Genomic DNA, 19,350 nt, shown 5'->3' on the forward strand with positions numbered 1-19,350 from the left:
ATTGTTGCCTAGCACATTAAGTTAATTGACTTGACTTCCTTTGTTCTGTACAGTCTGTACAATCCAGTGACTTCAATAAATCACTGGTCCTTTTCATTTTATTGAGACCTCAGTTCATCAGATGTAAAAAAAACCATAGTGAATGGAGATGTGAACATACTCAGCATTTCAGAGGACTGAATATTTGAGAAAAAACAGAGGCTGCACTCCTTTGTTACAGATTCCTAAATTTACCAGATTTTAAAATATCAGCAAAGAAGACAAATGTGATGTGTGAAATTGACATATAAACCACCTAATTTTCCAATTTCATTTGTATGCTGTGCTTGATTTCACAGAAGCACAGAGCAGCTGAGGTTGGAAGGGACCTCTGGAGGTCGTCTGGTCCAGCCCCTGTGTTCAAGCAGTACCACCTCAGGCCAGCTGCCTACGTGTATCCAGATGGCTTCTGATTATCTCCAAGGAAAGAGACTCCACAATCAACCTGGGCCGGTGCTCAGTCATGCTTGCAGTAAAACAATATCTCCTGATTTGAAGACGGAACCTCTGGTGTTTCAGTTTCTGCCCATTGCTTCTGATCCTGTCACGGGGCACAGCTGGCACTGGGAGACCCTGTGGGGCAGGCAAGGGAGCCCAGGAGCCAGGTGGGCATCTCTATGAGCTATGAGATGCGTAGGTGTTACAGAGTTTAAGAAAACAAGACCAACTACATTTAATTGCTGAATCAAAGGTGTGAATGCTTGGAAGTGATCTAAACTCAAAGGGACAAATATATTTAAGTTCTCCCTTTCTACACTGGCGGCTTGTATTACTAACAGCTCACCAAGTTAGTTGAATTTAACCTTACTTCAGCTCAGGTGGTACTATATGTAAAATATGAGGTTGGTTTGGAACTTGAAATGGAAGGGTTCACCTTCCTGTGATCCTCCACATCTAAACTGAATTTTGTCACAACACCCATACAGAGGAACATAGTGAATACAAAGGAGATAAAAAAATAAAAAGTAGGACTTTTCCATAAAACTACTTTTTTAAACACAGAGTTTCTCTATCAACATATAAATGTATATGTATACGTATATATACCAACACTGGATGTGGTATAAAACTTTTACCAGGATTTTGTCACTTTACAGTGTTTGAGCCCACACAGGCATAGCTGTGTCTTCTCTGACACAGTTTTAGTAAGACTAACACAGGTGCACAAAGAAATGGAAGTCATGACACAATATCCAGTCTGAATTTTATGTAAGTGTAAAACATTGTGAGTATATGTCTGTACACACCTACAGACATATACTAAGCAATTTTGCTTAGCAAAATTGCTAAGCAATTTTGTAAGCAAGCATCTTAATGTGTCTTTAAGGAACTGCATGGCTGAAATGACAAATAAGCACAATGTCAAGGCAGTTATTGAATTATGAAAAAGCATAATATAGTATAGTCCTGCTCACTCAGAATTAGGGTTATGCATCACATTTGCATTTTAATTATAAGATGGGGAGTGGAGTAACTTTCTTGGTTTGGAATAGTGTCAGAGAAGAAATTGTTGTGTGACTGAATATCTTATGGCAGTTCATTATTTATCAGATTTTGGAACTACACTGGGCATCAATGGTTTTTTTAACGGTGATGTTATTTTATAACCATGTTAAAGCAGCTAATTAAATTTAAATCTGAGGTTTAAAATGCCCATGTAAAGGAAAGCTACTTGTAAGTCTTCCTCCTGGTTTCAGCTGGGACAGAGTACATTTTCTTAGTAGCTGGCACAGTGCTGTGTTCTGGATTTAGTGTGAGAACCATACTGATGTTTTGGTTGTTGCTTGCTCTAAGACAAGGACTTTTCAGTGTCTCATGCCCTGTCAGTGAGCAGGTGCAAAAGAATCTGGTGGAAGCACAGCCAGGACAGCTGACCCCAGCTGGCTGAAGGGATATTCCACTGAACATCAGCTCAGTGCCTAAACTGGGCTGAGATGGCTGGGAGCCACTGATTGCTGCTCAGGGATGGGCTGGGCAGCAGTCTGTGGTGAGAAACTACATTGTGCATCACTTGTTTGTCTCTCTCTCTCTCCATTTTATTGAAGTTATAATTATTATTATTAGTAGTAGTAGTATTAATAGCAATGTTGTTATTATTGTATTTTACATTCTTTCAATTATCAAATTCTTAGCTCATGAGTTTTGCTTCCTTTTTTCTTCTCCTGATTCTCCTCCCCATCTCCCTGGGGAAGAAAAGGAGTGAAGGAGCAGCTGTGTGGTACTTAGTTGCCAACTGGGGTGAAACCATGACAGTCTGCTTAGCAATGGACAAAGAAACACTGATCTTTCTGCAGACTACAAAGAAAATGCTGTGTATTTGTGAGACTAGTCCACATTTATAGCAAGGACAACATATATGTTCCTAACCACCCTGTAAATTTAGCCTAATGAAATACACTTGCTCGTATTTGGCCATTAAGTGTTATTTGGTGTTAGTTTACCCAGTGTGAAAAATTTAATTGGAAGAGACTGAGATTAAAAACCTGTCAATTCCAGACTTGGTAACACATTTTGTCCCAGGAGAGCTGCAAATGCCATAATTGACTTCAATGTGTTTTCAGCAGTCATTTAAGAAAATGGATATGTATCTAGCATGCAGAACAAAGGTAGTACCTCTAGTTTCAGCAGAATTACTCTTGCTCGATATTATACAAGGTAGATGAGGAGTGTTTTTAAATACCCTGCTGGTATGGACTTGATTCTACAATGAATAATCATGCTGAGTGCTACTGACACACATGAGCAAACCAGTGTGTTCAGCATTTCTTGCATTATTAATCAAACATTCATTGAAATGTTCAGCGATGTTCAGTGATTTATGTTAAAAAGATATCTACACTGTGTATTTCAAAAGCAGCAATTGATAATGGTGTTTGTAGCTTTGTGTTAATGATCAAATAAGCTTTTGGTATCTTACACCCATCTTTTAAATATGGTTAAGAAAGCAATACAAAAAAGTATGCTCTTAACATTTTTACACAATTGTGAAATAGAATGATGAAAACTCTATTCTTGAGCAAAACCACTGGTGATTCATCCTTTTAAATATAATTTTATATAAAGACGTGAGCTGGTTTTGAATCTATATAAATCAAAAATAGTTCTGCTGAAATTGCTGGATTTACATGAGGGTAAACCTGTCTTGAGCTGAGAATACTCTTGTTTTTTAGTAGGCATGGTTAGAATACTCAGTTTTACCAGGTGGAGATAAGTCTTGCAAACATAAATACTTTGGCCTTCCCTTTTACAAAGTAACAAAGAGATATTTTATGAGCACTGAGAAGCTTATTGTTTTTCTGTTGAGAAAGAAACAGATCTAAAAAGATACAAAGATGGCATAGAGATTTTATCATCAATAAAACAGTGGTATTGAGGCTATAGGATAGTTTCACATTTTCATGAAAATCTCACAGTCATGAGTGCGAGCACCTTCTTTACTTAAAATCCTTATACATCTTTGCCTTCCATTAATTTTATCTGATGAAAAATGTCTCTTAGAAAAGCAGGACAGAAACTGAATGTCAAATATGGAGAAAAAATAAATATAAACCCATTGGCCTAGTTTTACAATTTTGTTAGGCAAAATATACTTCATTAAGCAGTATACACACTGTCATGGTGCTAGTATTATTATTCATTAAAGTATGTTTGAAAAATCTAAGAAGTGTGAGATGGAGTTTGGCACTGGAGGCTTGAATTAATCTCTTGGTGCTGAATAAGAAATTCAGATAGGTAGCAGGACACATGCTTTGAACAGCCCTGGAAAGTGCAATCAGCTTTTGGATTTAATAGAATATAAAGATTCAGCAATTTAGATATTAATAGCAGGGTAATGTAGTTGAACAGCGAGCTGGGAAATGATCTTTACAGTAATATGTTAAGTTCAGCGATGACAATGTGCCTGTGAGGTGAGATGAGGTGAGCTGGAGCTGAGCTGCTGCTCGGAACCCTGGCATGGAGACGAGTGAGGAATATTGCATTTTGTCCTGGTTCCACTCGATGGAGTGGACATTGGGGTGGGTCTCAGGTGTGTGTGCAACGGTGTAAGAGTTGGTGACAAGTTTCCACTGGCAGAGTCTCTCTCACAGTATTGTAAATCACTTATTTCTGAGATTACCAATTGATTTAATCATTTGTGAGACAATGCTGATAAAGGCAAATTTTAACGGAGAATTGCAAGGAAGCTTTAAAATACATACTTTGATAACTAATTTAAAAGAGTCTTCTTTTTTTCTGTTATGTTCTTTCTTTTTTCGTGGTTGGTGGGGGTGAATCACAGGCCTAGAACTACATACTGTCTCTTCTTATTTCATAACTGACTAATTTGTCAAAGAGCAGTGAATGTTGGGCTTATTCACTTTGACAGAGAAATTGAGATTTGCATTAGACCTTACAGGCTATGGCAACTCCCCCTGCTATTTCCTTATTGACAGGCTGTAAAAGGGTAAATTGATTCACTCCTCTGAAGGCCTCCTGCTACCTCTGCCTACAGCTCCTTGATTCCTGACATTTGTTAAACCTGACAATGGAATAATGATCTGCAAGTACACAGGCACCAAAAGGGAGGCTAAGGAAAATGTGGGCCTGAGGTTAAATGGAGCAGGGGCCCTGGGGACAGTGGATGAGGAAAAGGCCAAGGTACTCAGTGCTTTCTTCACCTTGGCCTTTACTGATAAGAACAGTCTTCAAGGAGCCACACAGTGATTTTGTGATTTTTTGATAATTAATTTAAGTATTTCTACTGTTCCTTTTTTTCTCTGTACTTTGACTCTATTTCCCCATCTCTTCCCTCTCCTTCCTTCCTTCCTTCCTTCCTTCCTTCCTTCCTTCCTTCCTTCCTTCCTTCCTTCCTTCCTTCCTTCCTTCCTTCCTTCCTTCCTTCCTTCCTTCCTTCCTTCCTTCCTTCCTTCCTTCCTTCCTTCCTTCCTTCCTTCCTTCCTTCCTTCCTTCCTTCCTTCCTTCCTTCCTTCCTTCCTTCCTTCCTTCCTTCCTTCCTTCCTTCCTTCCTTCCTTCCTTCCTTCCTTCCTTCCTTCCTTCCTTCCTTCCTTCCGCCACTTCCTTCCTTCCGCCACTTCCTTCCTTCCGCCACTTCCTTCCTTCCGCCACTTCCTTCCTTCCTTCCTTCCTTCCGCCACTTCCTTCCTTCCTTCCTTCCTTCCGCCACTTCCTTCCTTCCTTCCTTCCTTCCGCCACTTCCTTCCTTCCTTCCTTCCTTCCTTCCTTCCTTCCTTCCTTCCTTCCTTCCTTCCTTCCTTCCTTCCTTCCTTCCTTCCTTCCTTCCTTCCTTCCTTCCTTCCTTCCTTCCTTCCTTCCTTCCGCCACTTCCTTCCGCCACTTCCTTCCGCCACTTCCTTCCGCCACTTCCTTCCGCCACTTCCTTCCTTCCTTCCGCCACTTCCTTCCTTCCTTCCTTCCTTCCTTCCTTCCTTCCTTCCTTCCTTCCTTCCTTCCTTCCTTCCTTCCTTCCTTCCTTCCTTCCTTCCTTCCTTCCTTCCTTCCTTCCTTCCTTCCTTCCTTCCTTCCTTCCTTCCTTCCTTCCTTCCTTCCTTCCTTCCTTCCTTCCTTCCTTCCTTCCTTCCTTCCTTCCTTCCTTCCTTCCTTCCTTCCTTCCTTCCTTCCTTCCTTCCTTCCTTCCTTCCTTCCGCCACTTCCTTCCTTCCGCCACTTCCTTCCTTCCGCCACTTCCTTCCTTCCTTCCTTCCTTCCTTCCTTCCTTCCTTCCTTCCTTCCTTCCTTCCTTCCTTCCTTCCTTCCTTCCTTCCTTCCTTCCTTCCTTCCTTCCTTCCTTCCTTCCTTCCTTCCTTCCTTCCTTCCTTCCTTCCTTCCTTCCGCCACTTCCTTCCTTCCTTCCGCCACTTCCTTCCTTCCGCCACTTCCTTCCTTCCTTCCTTCCTTCCTTCCTTCCTTCCTTCCTTCCTTCCTTCCTTCCTTCCTTCCTTCCTTCCTTCCTTCCTTCCTTCCTTCCTTCCTTCCTTCCTTCCTTCCTTCCTTCCTTCCTTCCTTCCTTCCGCCACTTCCTTCCTTCCGCCACTTCCTTCCGCCACTTCCTTCCTTCCTTCCGCCACTTCCTTCCTTCCTTCCTTCCTTCCGCCACTTCCTTCCTTCCTTCCTTCCTTCCGCCACTTCCTTCCTTCCTTCCTTCCTTCCTTCCTTCCTTCCTTCCGCCACTTCCTTCCTTCCTTCCTTCCGCCACTTCCTTCCTTCCTTCCTTCCTTCCTTCCGCCACTTCCTTCCGCCACTTCCTTCCTTCCGCCACTTCCTTCCTTCCTTCCTTCCTTCCTTCCTTCCTTCCTTCCTTCCTTCCTTCCTTCCTTCCTTCCTTCCTTCCTTCCTTCCTTCCTTCCTTCCTTCCTTCCTTCCTTCCTTCCTTCCTTCCTTCCTTCCTTCCTTCCTTCCTTCCTTCCTTCCTTCCTTCCTTCCTTCCTTCCTTCCTTCCTTCCTTCCTTCCTTCCTTCCTTCCTTCCGCCACTTCCTTCCTTCCTTCCTTCCGCCACTTCCTTCCTTCCTTCCTTCCTTCCTTCCTTCCTTCCTTCCTTCCTTCCTTCCTTCCTTCCTTCCTTCCTTCCTTCCTTCCTTCCTTCCTTCCTTCCTTCCTTCCTTCCTTCCTTCCTTCCTTCCTTCCTTCCTTCCTTCCTTCCTTCCTTCCTTCCTTCCTTCCTTCCTTCCTTCCTTCCTTCCTTCCTTCCTTCCTTCCTTCCTTCCTTCCTTCCTTCCTTCCGCCACTTCCTTCCTTCCGCCACTTCCTTCCTTCCGCCACTTCCTTCCTTCCGCCACTTCCTTCCTTCCTTCCTTCCTTCCGCCACTTCCTTCCTTCCGCCACTTCCTTCCTTCCTTCCTTCCGCCACTTCCTTCCTTCCTCCCTCCCTCCCTCCCTCCCTCCCTCCCTCCCTCCCTCCCTCCCTTCCTTTTTCCCCTCCATCCACCTGCTCACCCACTTTCCTGACTGCCTTTTGTCTCTCTTGCCTTTTCTTTTCCAGCTTCACAAAATAATCTATATAGTTTGACCTCCAGTAAATTTGCAAAGCCTTCTGTTACATGGCTAAATATAGTAACACATAAATACAATATTTTCCAGAGCAGGGCTTTCACTTAAGGGTAACTTTACATTTGCCCCTTCTAATCCAAAGAATCGAAGAAATCAGCAAACTTACACAGAGCTGAAAAGGATTCAGCTGAAATTTCAGTCTGCAACATACTTTCTTGCACACTAAAATCTGCTCCCTTTCTTTGTCTTCTTTGCCCAATAAGTGTTTCTTATCTCAGTTTTGCTATTTTGCATCCATCCTTGGTCTGCTTCAGGCTCACAGAGGATTTACTGTGTTTTACCAAAGCCAATGAAACTGAAAGGGTAATGATGGCCCTTACCCTTTTTTAAGGCTCAACAAGAGGCAAGCCTCCCTAGCAACTGCAGAACACCCCCTGCTCCTACAAAATTTGGCTAATCTTAATTAGGTTTAAAACACTGTGCTTCCTAAGGAGACAACTATATTGTGGTGTGGTTAACTCTATCTCTTTTATTTCCCCCTGAAACAGCTGTTCCACATGCACACTTAGACCAGATGCAAACTGTGGGTAAGAAGTAATTTGCAGTAAAAATGTTACTCTTTACATTTGACCTCTCTTTCCAGGGTAAATATGAAACTACTGACCCAAAACACTGAAGTAAAACATGCCAGATATACAGCTGGGCTCTGTAACAGGGGATTTCTGGAAAATACACTTTGTTGACACTACTTGGCCATGTGCATTAAGCAGTTAGTCTTCTATTATGTTTTTTCATTTAGGAAAATATTCTTCCTTTCCATTCTCATAACAATTTCTGCACAGCCTTTGGTTAAAAAGAGGTAAAAAAGAAACTATACAATGCAATGGTCATGGGCCTGAGAAGAGGACCTGTAAGAAGAGATTACCATGTGCTGAACTTGATTTGTGAAAGAGGACACGAAAGGACAGTTTAACAGCACCTGCAAGTACTTGAAAGATAGTTACAAAGAATATGGAAGAGAACTCTTCTAAATAGCAGCAGATGAGATAATGAGGTGAAAAGGACACAAGCTGCAATTATTGAGGTTCAGATAGGACAATAAGAAAAACTTGTCCTCTGTGAGGTCTGCTGAGGGTGCAGCACTGGAAGAGGTTAGCCAGAGAGGCAGTGGAATCTCTGTGCTTGGAGATTTTTAAGACTTGGCCAGAGACAGCAATGGCCAACATGATCTAATGCTGGTGACTGTTCTACCCTGGCTGTGAGGTTGCATGAGATGGTCTGCAGAAGCTTGTTCAAATCAACACATCTGGTTTGCCACACCACAGGGATCCCTATTTATATAGGACTCAGAGGTGTTACTCCTGATATGTCCTAATGTAAATCATATTAGAGTAAAATAAAAACATACAAATCCTGTACTTCAGACAAGTTAATGTCTACTATGGGGCAAAATCATGAGATCTTTGGTCCTTCAATAGCAATAGTTCAGAATGAGTTATAGGAAGGATAAATTACTTTGCTGATTGTGACTAAGGAAAAAAATATCAGTAGCTGGTCTTTCTCCCAAGCTGGGGTCAAATTTCACAATAGACTGATGAACAGCACATGGACACAACCAAAAACTGAAACAGATGGCAACATCTCCTCTCTTCCTATGTAAATGAGAAATTAAGGTCCAAAGCAGAAATAAGTTTGAACTGGTGGACTGTTCTTGGAAGGCCCTGTCTAGGTCACATATTATTCTGGTCTCTGAGACCAGGTCTGAGCCTTCCTGGTCCCATTGGAAGCAATGAAACATAAGCTGTCTGGCCAAAAAAGGACAAGCAGGACAGGAGAACTGGGAGGCCACACATGACTCCAAGTGTGCTTTGTGGCCAATGAGGGAACAGTTCAACACTACTTCTTGCAGTACTACAACATAATACTGCTTCCCAGCCAGTAGATGTTGACTTTCACCATATTGACATGAGGGACAGAATTGCTACTTTTTCTTTCAAAAAGGGGGAATGGGGGGAATTGTGGCAGAATGTCTCAGATGCACCTGGTACCTTGGGGCAGGACAAGGAGAGCACAGGACAAGGAACTGAAGTGTGTGCTCTAGACCAAACAGAATGCTGAATGGGAAGCTTGCCAGCTGCACTATGGTGAAGAGTTTGGCACCAGGAAAAGCTGAGGAGGACAGTGGTATCAAACAATGTCTTAGAAAATATCCACCTGCATGCCCTTCTTCCAAGGTGGGTTCCCCCTCCTCAAAAAAAAAAAAAAAAGGAAAATTTTAAGAGCTTAAGGAACTGCTTTTTTTGTGAGCAATGGTTAGAAAAAGTGGTAATGGCTCTTTTTAAACAAGAATTCACTCTGTGAGGAAAGGAGCCAGGTACAGTCCTCAATACTCACAAACTTCCAAAAGCATGTACTGCAGGACAGGACATTTTAACTGAGGGAGAATGGTATCTCTTCACCTTCTTTATTGTTTCTCTGTCAAAAATTTCGGCTAAACAATTTTTGCTCACTTTAATATCCTTTCAAACGTTTTATTACTAAAATACTCTGTTCATTTTGGAAAGAAAAACATTGAGATTTTATTTATGATCACCTAGTATTTCACTCTCAAAATACCAAGGAAAATTATCTTTAATTTCTGCACTTAACAGAATTTTCAGAAAAGTGAACTTGGCAGTGAGTGCATTTGAAAATGAATCTGCCTTATTTCCAATTCTGGTCTTTAAATCTCTGAATTGTTGATGCAATAAAATGAAGATAAATAGATTTTCTGTTCCAGATTTTTAAAGTGAGTTTCCATTTTTGCAATTACGTAGATCATGGAAAAGACAGCACTGTACATGCCTTTTAAAATTTTGGGGTTCTTTATTTTTCAGAACTGGGACTTAGCAAATCTAGCATATAAGAAATATGTAAAGCTATCATCCTTGACCTTACTGTACCTCTTAAATCATAGAATCAATCACAGAACTGCAGAGTCACAGCATCATAGAATAAGCTGAGTTGGAAGGGACCTATCAGGTCATCGAGTCCTGCTCCTGGCCCTGCACAAGGACATCCCCAAAAATCGCACCATGTGCCTGAGAGTGTTGTCCAAACACTTCTTGAACTCTGTCAGGCTCAGTGCTGTGACCACTGCCCTGGAGAGCTGTTCCAGTGCCCAGCCACCGTTTGGGTAGAAAACCTTTCCTGATATCCTGATCTCCAGATATCCAGCCTAAGCCTTTCCTGACTCAGCTTCATGCTGCTCCTTCAAATCCTGTCACTGATCACAAGAGTGAAGAGATCAAGACCTGCCCCTCCACAAGTTTACTCTCAGCTTAAAAGAGAAATAGTAAGAATTAAACAGTGCCCATCCTCTCACCATTGCTGTGAAGTGACTCAGCTCCCATGCAAGACCCTTAAAGAAATAACATGCCAAAAGACTTCATGAAGCCAGCCAGGAACTGTTCAAGGACACAGGAAGGATCCAGGTAGGCTGTGATTAATCAACAATTGCTCCATTCTGGCAGGGGGAAGACACCATTGCGGTCATCAACTCAGCCACTTATTGGGTAATCTCCTCTTTGCTTCCTTGAGGTGAGTGGTTTTTGTTTCTGTTAATTAGAGGTTACTCCCAAAGAAAAAAGAAAAATATGGAAAAGACCCATTTTATCCAAAACTTCTAGATCAAAATAAAGACAGAATCAAAACTAGTGATCAGGGCAGCAGGTACACAGAATTCTCTGTGGAATCAAAGGTAGGAGCAACAAATTTCATTATTCACCCGCTTAAACTGTTCATTATCTCACCTGACAAGGGACTGAACTTTGTCGCAAACTCAGAAAGGCTGAGCCAAAATCTTATGAAAAGAATAGGTTCAATGCTTTTTTATCTTTAAGTATTTCTATGCTCTGCCTTTACCAGTAAAGGCACAAGTCTTCATCTTTCACAATCAGGATGGAGCTCTGGAAGGCATGTGAATCATTCTTGCTAAGCTCACTTTTTGTATGGATGTAGAACAAATACAAAATCTATCACATACAGAATATCTTTTGCTCTTCTGTGAAGAATTTTGTGCTTTTCACAAACTGAGATTGAAAAAAAAGTGTCACTAAAGCCTGCTTACTAGCATGGAAGTCCTCTTTTAGCATTGGCACAAGGACACAATGGGATTTGGCCCATGATGTCACCAATACAAACCAGACCCTTTCTAAAAATCCTAGTCTTGATACTAAAACAACCCTATGCTGGCAGAGGATGAACCATGATAAAATATGTTTATCTGGAAACTCTGCTTTGAGTGATTGCTGTTACTCTTTACTTGAGCATAAGTGTTTCTTCATCCTATCTCTATTATTAATGCCAACTAAAATCTATTTCTTCAATGGGGCCAAAATATCATGGTCAATACCTTGAACTTTTAGTATTAAATTTGAGAAAGGATTGCAATGCACTTAGCTCTGTCTTCAGCTGAGCTAAATTAATGTTCTGCACAGCTGAAGTTGTAGAAGGTGGCTCAGAGCCATATTTCTGCTCCCCCACTCTTGAATTGGCTAGAAACCAAAAAAAGCCCCTATGACTAGGCTAGAACTACCTTGTACTAGTACCTTTTACTAGTCTAATAGCATGGGCAACTCAGTTCTAGTAGGAGCATTGTAAAGGATCAAAATGTGTTGGAGGTGGAATACGCCCTGCTTTAACTCAGAGCTGCCTCTGCATCCCTTGGGAATTTGGCTACACCCTCAGTGAAGCCCTGACATCCTGGGTCAGCTTTCTGACTGCCCTGTCAGCAGCACAACACCTCTGGGTCATGAGCTGGTGGTGTGGCCTCTGTAGCTCACCTACACCCCTTGCACACACCCACAACCCACAACATTTCCTGTTCAAAGATAAGTGACACAGGCATGTGGGCACCCAGTAAGGTTGAAATTTGTGTTACAAACTGCCTCCTCAGCTGTCTCTGGGACACCAGGCCAGACCTCTTGTGACTTCTGTTAGTATAAGATGTAGACCAAACAGCAGTGCCATTTCTCTCTTGGGTAAACCTCACCCACTCATTAGTGTTCATTCATATATGCTGTTCTAAGCAATTTAATAACACCAAATAAGAAATTTCTACAAGACCTCTCACTAATGAACCATAGACTCCACTAGAATGAAGGGAAAAGCTTAGAGAGAATTAATTCTGTCTGCAACATCACCCAGCACAATAACCAGGAGCAAAACTTTGGTTTAGAGAACAAATTCAGACCAATTTTCTATGTTACACACATTCCTGCTCTGCTTCTGTTAATTTCTACTTTGGTAGCTTATTAAGGAGAAATCCCTCTTCCTACTCATAAATCACAAATAGAAGCTCTTGGTTTCAATAGATTCTATCTTTTTTTCCCCCCTCAATAGTGGTATGACTGGATTTCATGCAGATGGAACACTTTAACCTCCCCACTTCTGACAACAGAACAGTCAGTAACCTTTGCTGACCCACATCACATAATGCTGAATCCACTTTATTCATCTGTTTAGGGAATAATATCTATTAGGCATGCTACTTCAAATCTAACCAAAGCCCACGGTTTGCATAATAGGTCATTCTGGGAGGACTCCATTATGCTACCATAAATAAATTAACTGATCTCTCTATTCTTAGCAATGAGACAAGAATCTTTTCTCTCTATAGACTGTGAAGTCTTCAGCACAAGAATAGCTTTTTTATGAAGTTACTGAGCAATTAAGATTGTACAAAACCAAATCAGTTTCAAGTTCTAGGATTGTTTCAGTCAGACACTAGCCTGTCACAGGTACATATCTTTTGGATGTGCACATAAATCCTGGCACTTGGTGCTATTGCAGCACTTTGTGGTTATTGCACATTCTCAGTACTTAAAGGGGGCCTGTGAGAAAGATGGGGACAAACTTTGCAGCAGGACCTGTTGTGACAGGACAAGGATAATGGTTTAAACTAAAAGAGGGTCGATTTAGACTAGATTTAAATATAGACAAGACATAAGGAAGAAATTTTTGACAATGAGGATGATGAAACACTGGCACAGGTTGCCCAGAGAGGTGATTAACACTCCATCCATGAAAACATTCAATGTCAGGTTGGATGGGGCTCTGAGCAATGTGGTCAAGTTGAAGATATCCACCCCATGGCAAGGTAGGGGAGTAGATGATCTTAAATTTTCCTTCCAACTCAAATTATTCTATGATTTTATGGTTGTGTTCCCTTGACCTAGCACAGGTTCACAAGTTACAGTCAGGCACACTTCTTGTGAAATAATTTTTTCTCCATCACTGATATCAGGCCTACTATTGATTAGGATTTCAAATAATACATTTAAAATTTAAAAAACCCACAACCCAAAATCTACAGCAGGTCAGCACCATGAATTTTGCAAAACATTTGTGTGTATGTTCTACAAAGAATAGTTTCTCTTTTACTCTGCTTTCTGTCAGAGTGTCTTTAATTATTTGCAGAGAATGCAATTCTGCATCTGTTATTTATGCAAACAGTCCTGTTTTATTTAGACAAGCCTCCTTTCATGACTAAAGATACAGAGATTCATTCTTGTATCTTGAGGAGAGATTCTCAAGCTTTTGTTCCAGTGGAACACCTCTTAATATTCATGCAATGGCCATGGGGTGTAAAGATTTTCTGCATCTTTTTTCCTTGTGTGCTGCAGACATGGATCTGAAACCATTCTGGCAAGTTTCCTACCAGTAAGACCCCGTGGCATTTAGTGAGGGTCTAAATAGAAAAATCTTAGGGTTTTTTTTCCCCTTGACTTTTATTTTTATACAAAACATTGTGTATTCTCAGGATCCTATAAACACATACAACAAACCACTGGTCCTACGTAAACTCTGGCAGATAGACTGATATCAGGCTGTTATCAGTGAAATAAACTGCAAAACCATTTTGATAGTTCTGATATTCTGATCCAAGGCCCAACAGCACCGGTGGCAACACTTGGACTCACTTGACCATGTTTTGTATCAAGATATAAGGCTGTGGAGATATCAGTGATGTGAATGTCTGTACAGCTGGAACCATGGGAGCGCACCCCTCTAAGTTTCCTGGTGACAGGAGGTGTCTTCCTTGACTGGAAAGTAATGCTAGTGAGCAATTGCTTTTCTATTCTGTGTTTTTGCTTAAGGAAACAGTGAGTGCTGTCTTACTGTAGCTTTGTTTTTTCCTTGTCTGTGCCTGTTCTCATCATTTCTTTAAGCTCTTTAAGCTGAAGAGGTAGCATGGGCAACAGAGGGTAGTCAAGGCAATACAAAGCTTTTCATGCAGTGTCCATGTTCATTGACTTAATGGATTGTTTTAAACTGCCCTACAACTGAAAGAGTTTACTTACCATATTTGACCAAAACTTTGAATAAATGCTCTCAGTTGTGGTAGATTAAAAAAAAAAAAACCAACCCTGAAACACGAAAAATATACTATGAAGCTGTAACACAAGTAAATTGGGTCAAATCAATCTAAGCAAGAACCAGAAGGTCTTTGGAATAAGTTTGTAGTATGGCATTCTGACAAGTTGTTAAATGTTTTAATTCTTCATCTCTCATTACTGCTGGTTCTGTTTATATCATGCCTATAGGACTGTGACATCAAAATTCTTCAGGAATTTAATATCAAATAATGAGTACTACTGGTACCCCATTTGTTTCAAATGAAGCAAATTTATACCAGTTCCTGACTTTCTCTGACACTGTGCTAAGTCCAAAAGTGACATATTTTGTCCTGTATTCCTTCTGTCACACCTATTTGTTAACTTCAAGAGAAAGTTAGAGAAATACAGGTTTGAAGGTCAAAGTGGTATCATATGGCTTTGCTAAATATAGATGCTTGACGAGTAAAAGAGCTTCACAGGTCTTGGCATATTTTGCTTGGTGCACTTCTATCTCTGCACATATGCAGACAGACAACTGCTCTCAGTCCATATCAGAAATATGAACATTAATAAAATAAAAAATATCCAGGCAGAGGTTACAAATGTATCCCTTCTGATTTTCTGAAGGTAGAAGTGGAGCAGGATATGCCTCATCTGCAATATTTTCACTCTCATTTCACAAGTCTGTCACTGATGGATACTCTGAGGAGACGAAGCACAGCGTTTTAATATTCTTCTAAACTGTATGCAGCATTGGAATAAATCTGTTTTTATTTTAAAAAATCTTTCTCCATAAAATGACATTGCAGCATGTGCAGCATTACACAAGCAGGAAAAATTGATTAAACAATAAAAATGTGGTAAGAGTGAATGAAATAGAAGAGGAATCTTTTAAAAGCTCTTTTCACCTATTTTTCCTGGCCAAAAACAATTTCCATTGACAAAAATGGCTTTGAAAGGAACTGTCTGTGCTTGTACATTTCTTGTTGCAATCCTGTCCTGGGATCCTGGGACCTATAATGCAATATGTGCTGTCAGGACTACGACAGTTTACAGATGTGCAGCCAGACTTCTTGCTATTTATAGATGCCTCTCTGCAAGCAGTACTCTATGGGGTTGTAGTGCAGTGGCAGGCATGTTCTTAGATTTAGTGCTTACATCATATTCATTTAAGAAAATTTGGCTCTTCACCTGGCATGGCAAAGGAGGCACATTTATGAAGGTCAAGCAGAGAGAACACTATTGTGAAGAGAAATGTGGATGGAATTCATGAGCGAGCAGGACACCTACTGGGAGGACTAACTGAAAGAAGGAGGCATTAGGCAGAGATGTGGAAATAATAAAGAATGGAATAGTCATGTGTTCACAGCAGGTTTTGCTCTTTATTCCCTCTGTGGGGTAACTGGGGAGAAGGTTCAGTGCTGCCCCTGCAAGGGCAAAGCTGTAAAGTTGTTTGGGCTGCAGTGTCCGTGGGGTCTGTGCATGGCTGTGCTGCATCTTGCTAAAGCATGTGTTAAGTGTTCAGTCAGAGTGCTAGGCACAGTCTATTAATAGAAACAGCGAGTTTGGCACACGCTCGCACTTTCGCCTGTCTCCTTCTCACACGCTCGCAGAGATGCTGGGACTGCATCCTGCATCCTTCTGCTTTTCCAGACCTGAGACTTCGCACACTGCTGTATGCCCTGAGAAGTCTCAGTGAGGTCAAGACAGCCCCAGACAAGTAAACAGGGGCTGCTCAACCCCAGTGTTGAGGAAGCAGAAGGTAACGGGTGGGGGAGCGGCGGGGATGGGGTGGATTTCTTGCAGAAAACCTGAGACCTCGCAGGGTACCCTCCCGGCCTGAAGGCAGTGCAAAGCTATTTTCGGCACTGCCCAGGCCAGCCGGACAGCCCCCACCTCGGGCAGCTTCGCTCTGGTAATATCCAGGATGCCGCAGAGACACGGATGCTCCTAAAGTGGCCCCAAACGATCCCAGCCAAGGCTGCCGGCGGAAAGCACGGGGAGCTGGCCAAGGTGCTGCCGCAAGAGACAGTCTGTCCCTTTCGGCGTGCCCAGCACCCGAATCACCGCCGCCCTCCCCCGCTGCCCCGCAGCCGGCGCTCCGCACGGCCGCCCAACTTCCCGGGAAGCGGCGGCCCCGGGCGGCCCCGAGCGCTGGCGCCGGGAAACTTCCGTGCCCAGGGGGAACGGAGGGAGCCGGGGGGCGGGAATGGGGGGGAGCGGGGGGGCGAATGCAGGAAACCACAGCAGCACGGCAGGCAGGAGCTGGCCGGAGGGGCCGGGAAAGTTGTTCCGCACTTCCTGCTGCTTCTGCCCGGGGATCAGGGCTCGGGGCTGGGGGAGCGCGGCGCCGGCCCCGGCTCGCATCCTCACTCACCTCGGTGCTGTCGGCAGCGTTCTCCGCCATTTTCCTCCTTAGGAGCAGGCAGCGGGAGGAGTGTTTCATTCCCATAAGAGCTAGCCAAGGGGTTGGGGCTTCGGGGCTGGTGTTTTGGTTTGTGTTTTCAAAGATCTCCAAACACTGGTGTGCGCCAAAGGACAGGGAGATAAAAAAAAAAAATATGGAAAACAGCAATAAATCAGTCAGCTTTGTCCTTTCTGCGTCGTCCACAGGAATGTTTGTCTCCTCTTAGCATCGGGAGCTCCTCAGGCACTTTCAAGTCCTCCTCTTTCTCCCCTCTCCTCCACCTCCAGCGAGTTCTTGGGGTGGGCAGAGAGAGGCGGCACACACTCTTCAGGTTAAACTAAAAGGCTGTCGGGCTATGAGTCCTCCCCTTCAGAGAAAGCAGTCAGGCTAAACAGGAGAGAAGCACCAGCTAAACTGAACTTGGGCGTGCAGTGACCAGCTGGGCATCTTTGTGTCCTGTGGCTACTCTTCCAGAGGCAGAGGGAGCCAGAGACAAAGCAACAGGACAAGGAAATCATAGCCCTTTATTTTCCTTCTTTGGGCTTCTTTCTTTCTCTCTACGTCCCAGGACACTTCCTTTAAAGACGGTCACAAAATTTGCCACCCTCTTTCTATGAATGTCTTCTGAAATAGAAATCCCTTCTCCTTCTCCTCCTCCTTCTCCCTCCCTCCTCCCCCCCTCTCCCCTTCCCTCTCCTTTTCCCTTCCCTTCCTTCTCTTCTCCCTTTCCCTCTCCCTACCCCTTCTGCTCTTGGGCAGAGCTTGGTGCCCCTCACTGGGAATTGCATTCACGTGTCTTTCGTAGGAAAAAAAAAAAAAAAATAAAATTTCAAGCTCCCCCCACCCGTCGCCTACACCCTCTCACACACAAGCACGCATTCACACGTACGCGCACACACGTTGTCTCCCTCTCACACAGACATGCACAATTTTTTTTCTCTTCCCCATCCCTCCTCTTCTTTTGAATCAGCAACACTTCTCTTTGCAAGGACTCTCGGCAAGGCTCTTAGAGAGCAACCGAAGAAGTCTGCTCCAGCTTCTTTCCTCCGAGTTAAGTAGCAAACCTGCTTTCTTAATATATCTCCTCGTGTGTGTGTTCTCCCAGCTCCTGTTTTACTTGAAGTTTTTCGGGAGGATCCACGCTCCGCCAGAGAGCCGTGAACTGTAGGAATATAGTCCCGATCCGGCGGCAGCTCCTGCTGAAAAGGGGGGAGGAGGAGCTGGGGGGAGGAGAGGGGAAGAGGCGGAGGGAGAGGTCTCGCTGGGGAGGGGAGGGAAGAGGCTAAAGGTGATTTGAACTTGTTTTTAGCCTTTTCCTAATGACATCTTCCTCCGTAGGAGTGCATCGCCACCTTCCCCACACGTTTATTTTGCTTTCACTCCTCCGGGCACTTTCTAGTTCTGAGTTGTCAGCTGGGAGGATTGGGTTTACCTCACTCGTGTTGCTGTGGGTAAGGGCGGGAGAGGGGGCGTATTACATAATTAATCCTTCCAACTTCACTTTCCGCAGCTCCATCTCCAGCCCACTGTTCTCACGTTTCTGTTTTGTTTTTATACGGAGGAGGTGAGAAAATAATGCTGGTGTGTGGGTGTGTGTTGCTCGAAGGATTTCAAGGACCAGAACAGGATTGCTGCTCTCTGAACAGTTTGAAATTATTTCCTCTGGGGGTGCCAATGGAGACCTGAAGAAGAGGTTTGAAAGAATTACTTTTGATGCATATTTTAAGGACGTAGCCAGCTCAGATGCTTCATCAGTAGCCGATTTTGATGGATTTGGGGTTTTGAATTTTTGTCCCTTGCAGCCTATTTTAGTATTTTTCAATTAGAGTTTATCCTCAGCTGACCTCTGGAATACTGACATACCATGAAGTACTGCCAAAAACCAGGGGGTCCCTGGGCACGCAGGAGGTGGAAATATTCCTGGGGGTGGGGGAATGGAAATAGAGTATATGAATTAGAGAGTAGAGGGCAAAATCATTCTCCTGCCCCATGGGGATGAGGAGGTGGGGCCAAGGAAATTAAAGAGGGGAATTCCTCCTTTTCACTTGAACGACCCTCACAAATTCTTGCTCAGAAACAGATCAGTAGGTATACACTAGATTTCAGGAATTTGTAATAAGTCGCACAGCAATAAGTAAGAAACCTAGGGAAGCAGAAGGTGTGTGGTATGCTGAAATGTCAAGTGGCAATGAGAATATGCCATGTAGGGCACAATGGAACCATATGAAGTGGTTTCAGAATATGAGAATATGTTTCAGACACATGTTCCATACAGACTGAAACTGGACCTCTGTGCGATACTTTGCAGAGCCATTTGATCACTCAGTCTTTCAAAAGCTTCTGATTTGCCCCTATTCCTTTCATCTCACATTTATTTTGACACCTCAAGTTCTTTCATTAGCTCCACATCACTGCTAATTTTTTCAGTAATCATCCACACCTCCTGTGTTTGTATAGTAAAATTTAATTTCACACCTTCTAGGCATGAGACTTAAGTAATGACAGAGGTAGAAGCAGTTCATCTCCCCCTTTTTTTTGT

General features: G+C 43.0%; 2 protein-coding genes across 22 annotated transcripts in view; one reads left to right on the plus strand and one right to left on the minus strand.

Moving 5' to 3' along the window:
* The window catches only part of PRMT8 (protein arginine methyltransferase 8), a 59,565-nt gene extending 41,593 nt beyond the window's left edge, over window positions 1-17,972 (minus strand). The window contains exons 1-2 of one of the 3 annotated variants that reach the window (XM_058045849.1): window positions 17,876-17,972; window positions 16,782-16,925 (exon numbers count right to left, since the gene is read on the minus strand). In XM_058045849.1, coding sequence (XP_057901832.1) covers window positions 16,782-16,856 — 75 coding nt within the window. In that variant the 5' untranslated portion in view covers window positions 16,857-16,925; window positions 17,876-17,972. Of the gene's footprint in view, window positions 1-16,781; window positions 16,926-17,551; window positions 17,653-17,700; window positions 17,772-17,875 lie in introns of those variants that run through there. The other 2 variants (XM_058045848.1, XM_058045847.1) reach the window with 2 other exon arrangements.
* The window catches only part of LOC131097122 (trypsin-like), a 63,172-nt gene continuing 59,623 nt past the window's right edge, over window positions 15,802-19,350 (plus strand). For 9 of the 19 annotated variants that reach the window (XM_058045852.1, XM_058045857.1, XM_058045856.1 and 6 more), the window contains exons 1-2: window positions 18,198-18,262; window positions 18,376-18,504. The gene's annotated coding sequence lies outside the window, so the exon portion shown is untranslated. Of the gene's footprint in view, window positions 16,167-17,774; window positions 17,862-18,197; window positions 18,263-18,321; window positions 18,505-19,350 lie in introns of those variants that run through there. The other 10 variants (XM_058018227.1, XM_058018230.1, XM_058018235.1 and 7 more) reach the window with 7 other exon arrangements.

Source organism: Melospiza georgiana, chromosome 2 (genome assembly GCF_028018845.1).
Source record: "Melospiza georgiana isolate bMelGeo1 chromosome 2, bMelGeo1.pri, whole genome shotgun sequence".
In the NCBI taxonomy this organism is placed as follows: Eukaryota; Metazoa; Chordata; class Aves; order Passeriformes; family Passerellidae; genus Melospiza; species Melospiza georgiana.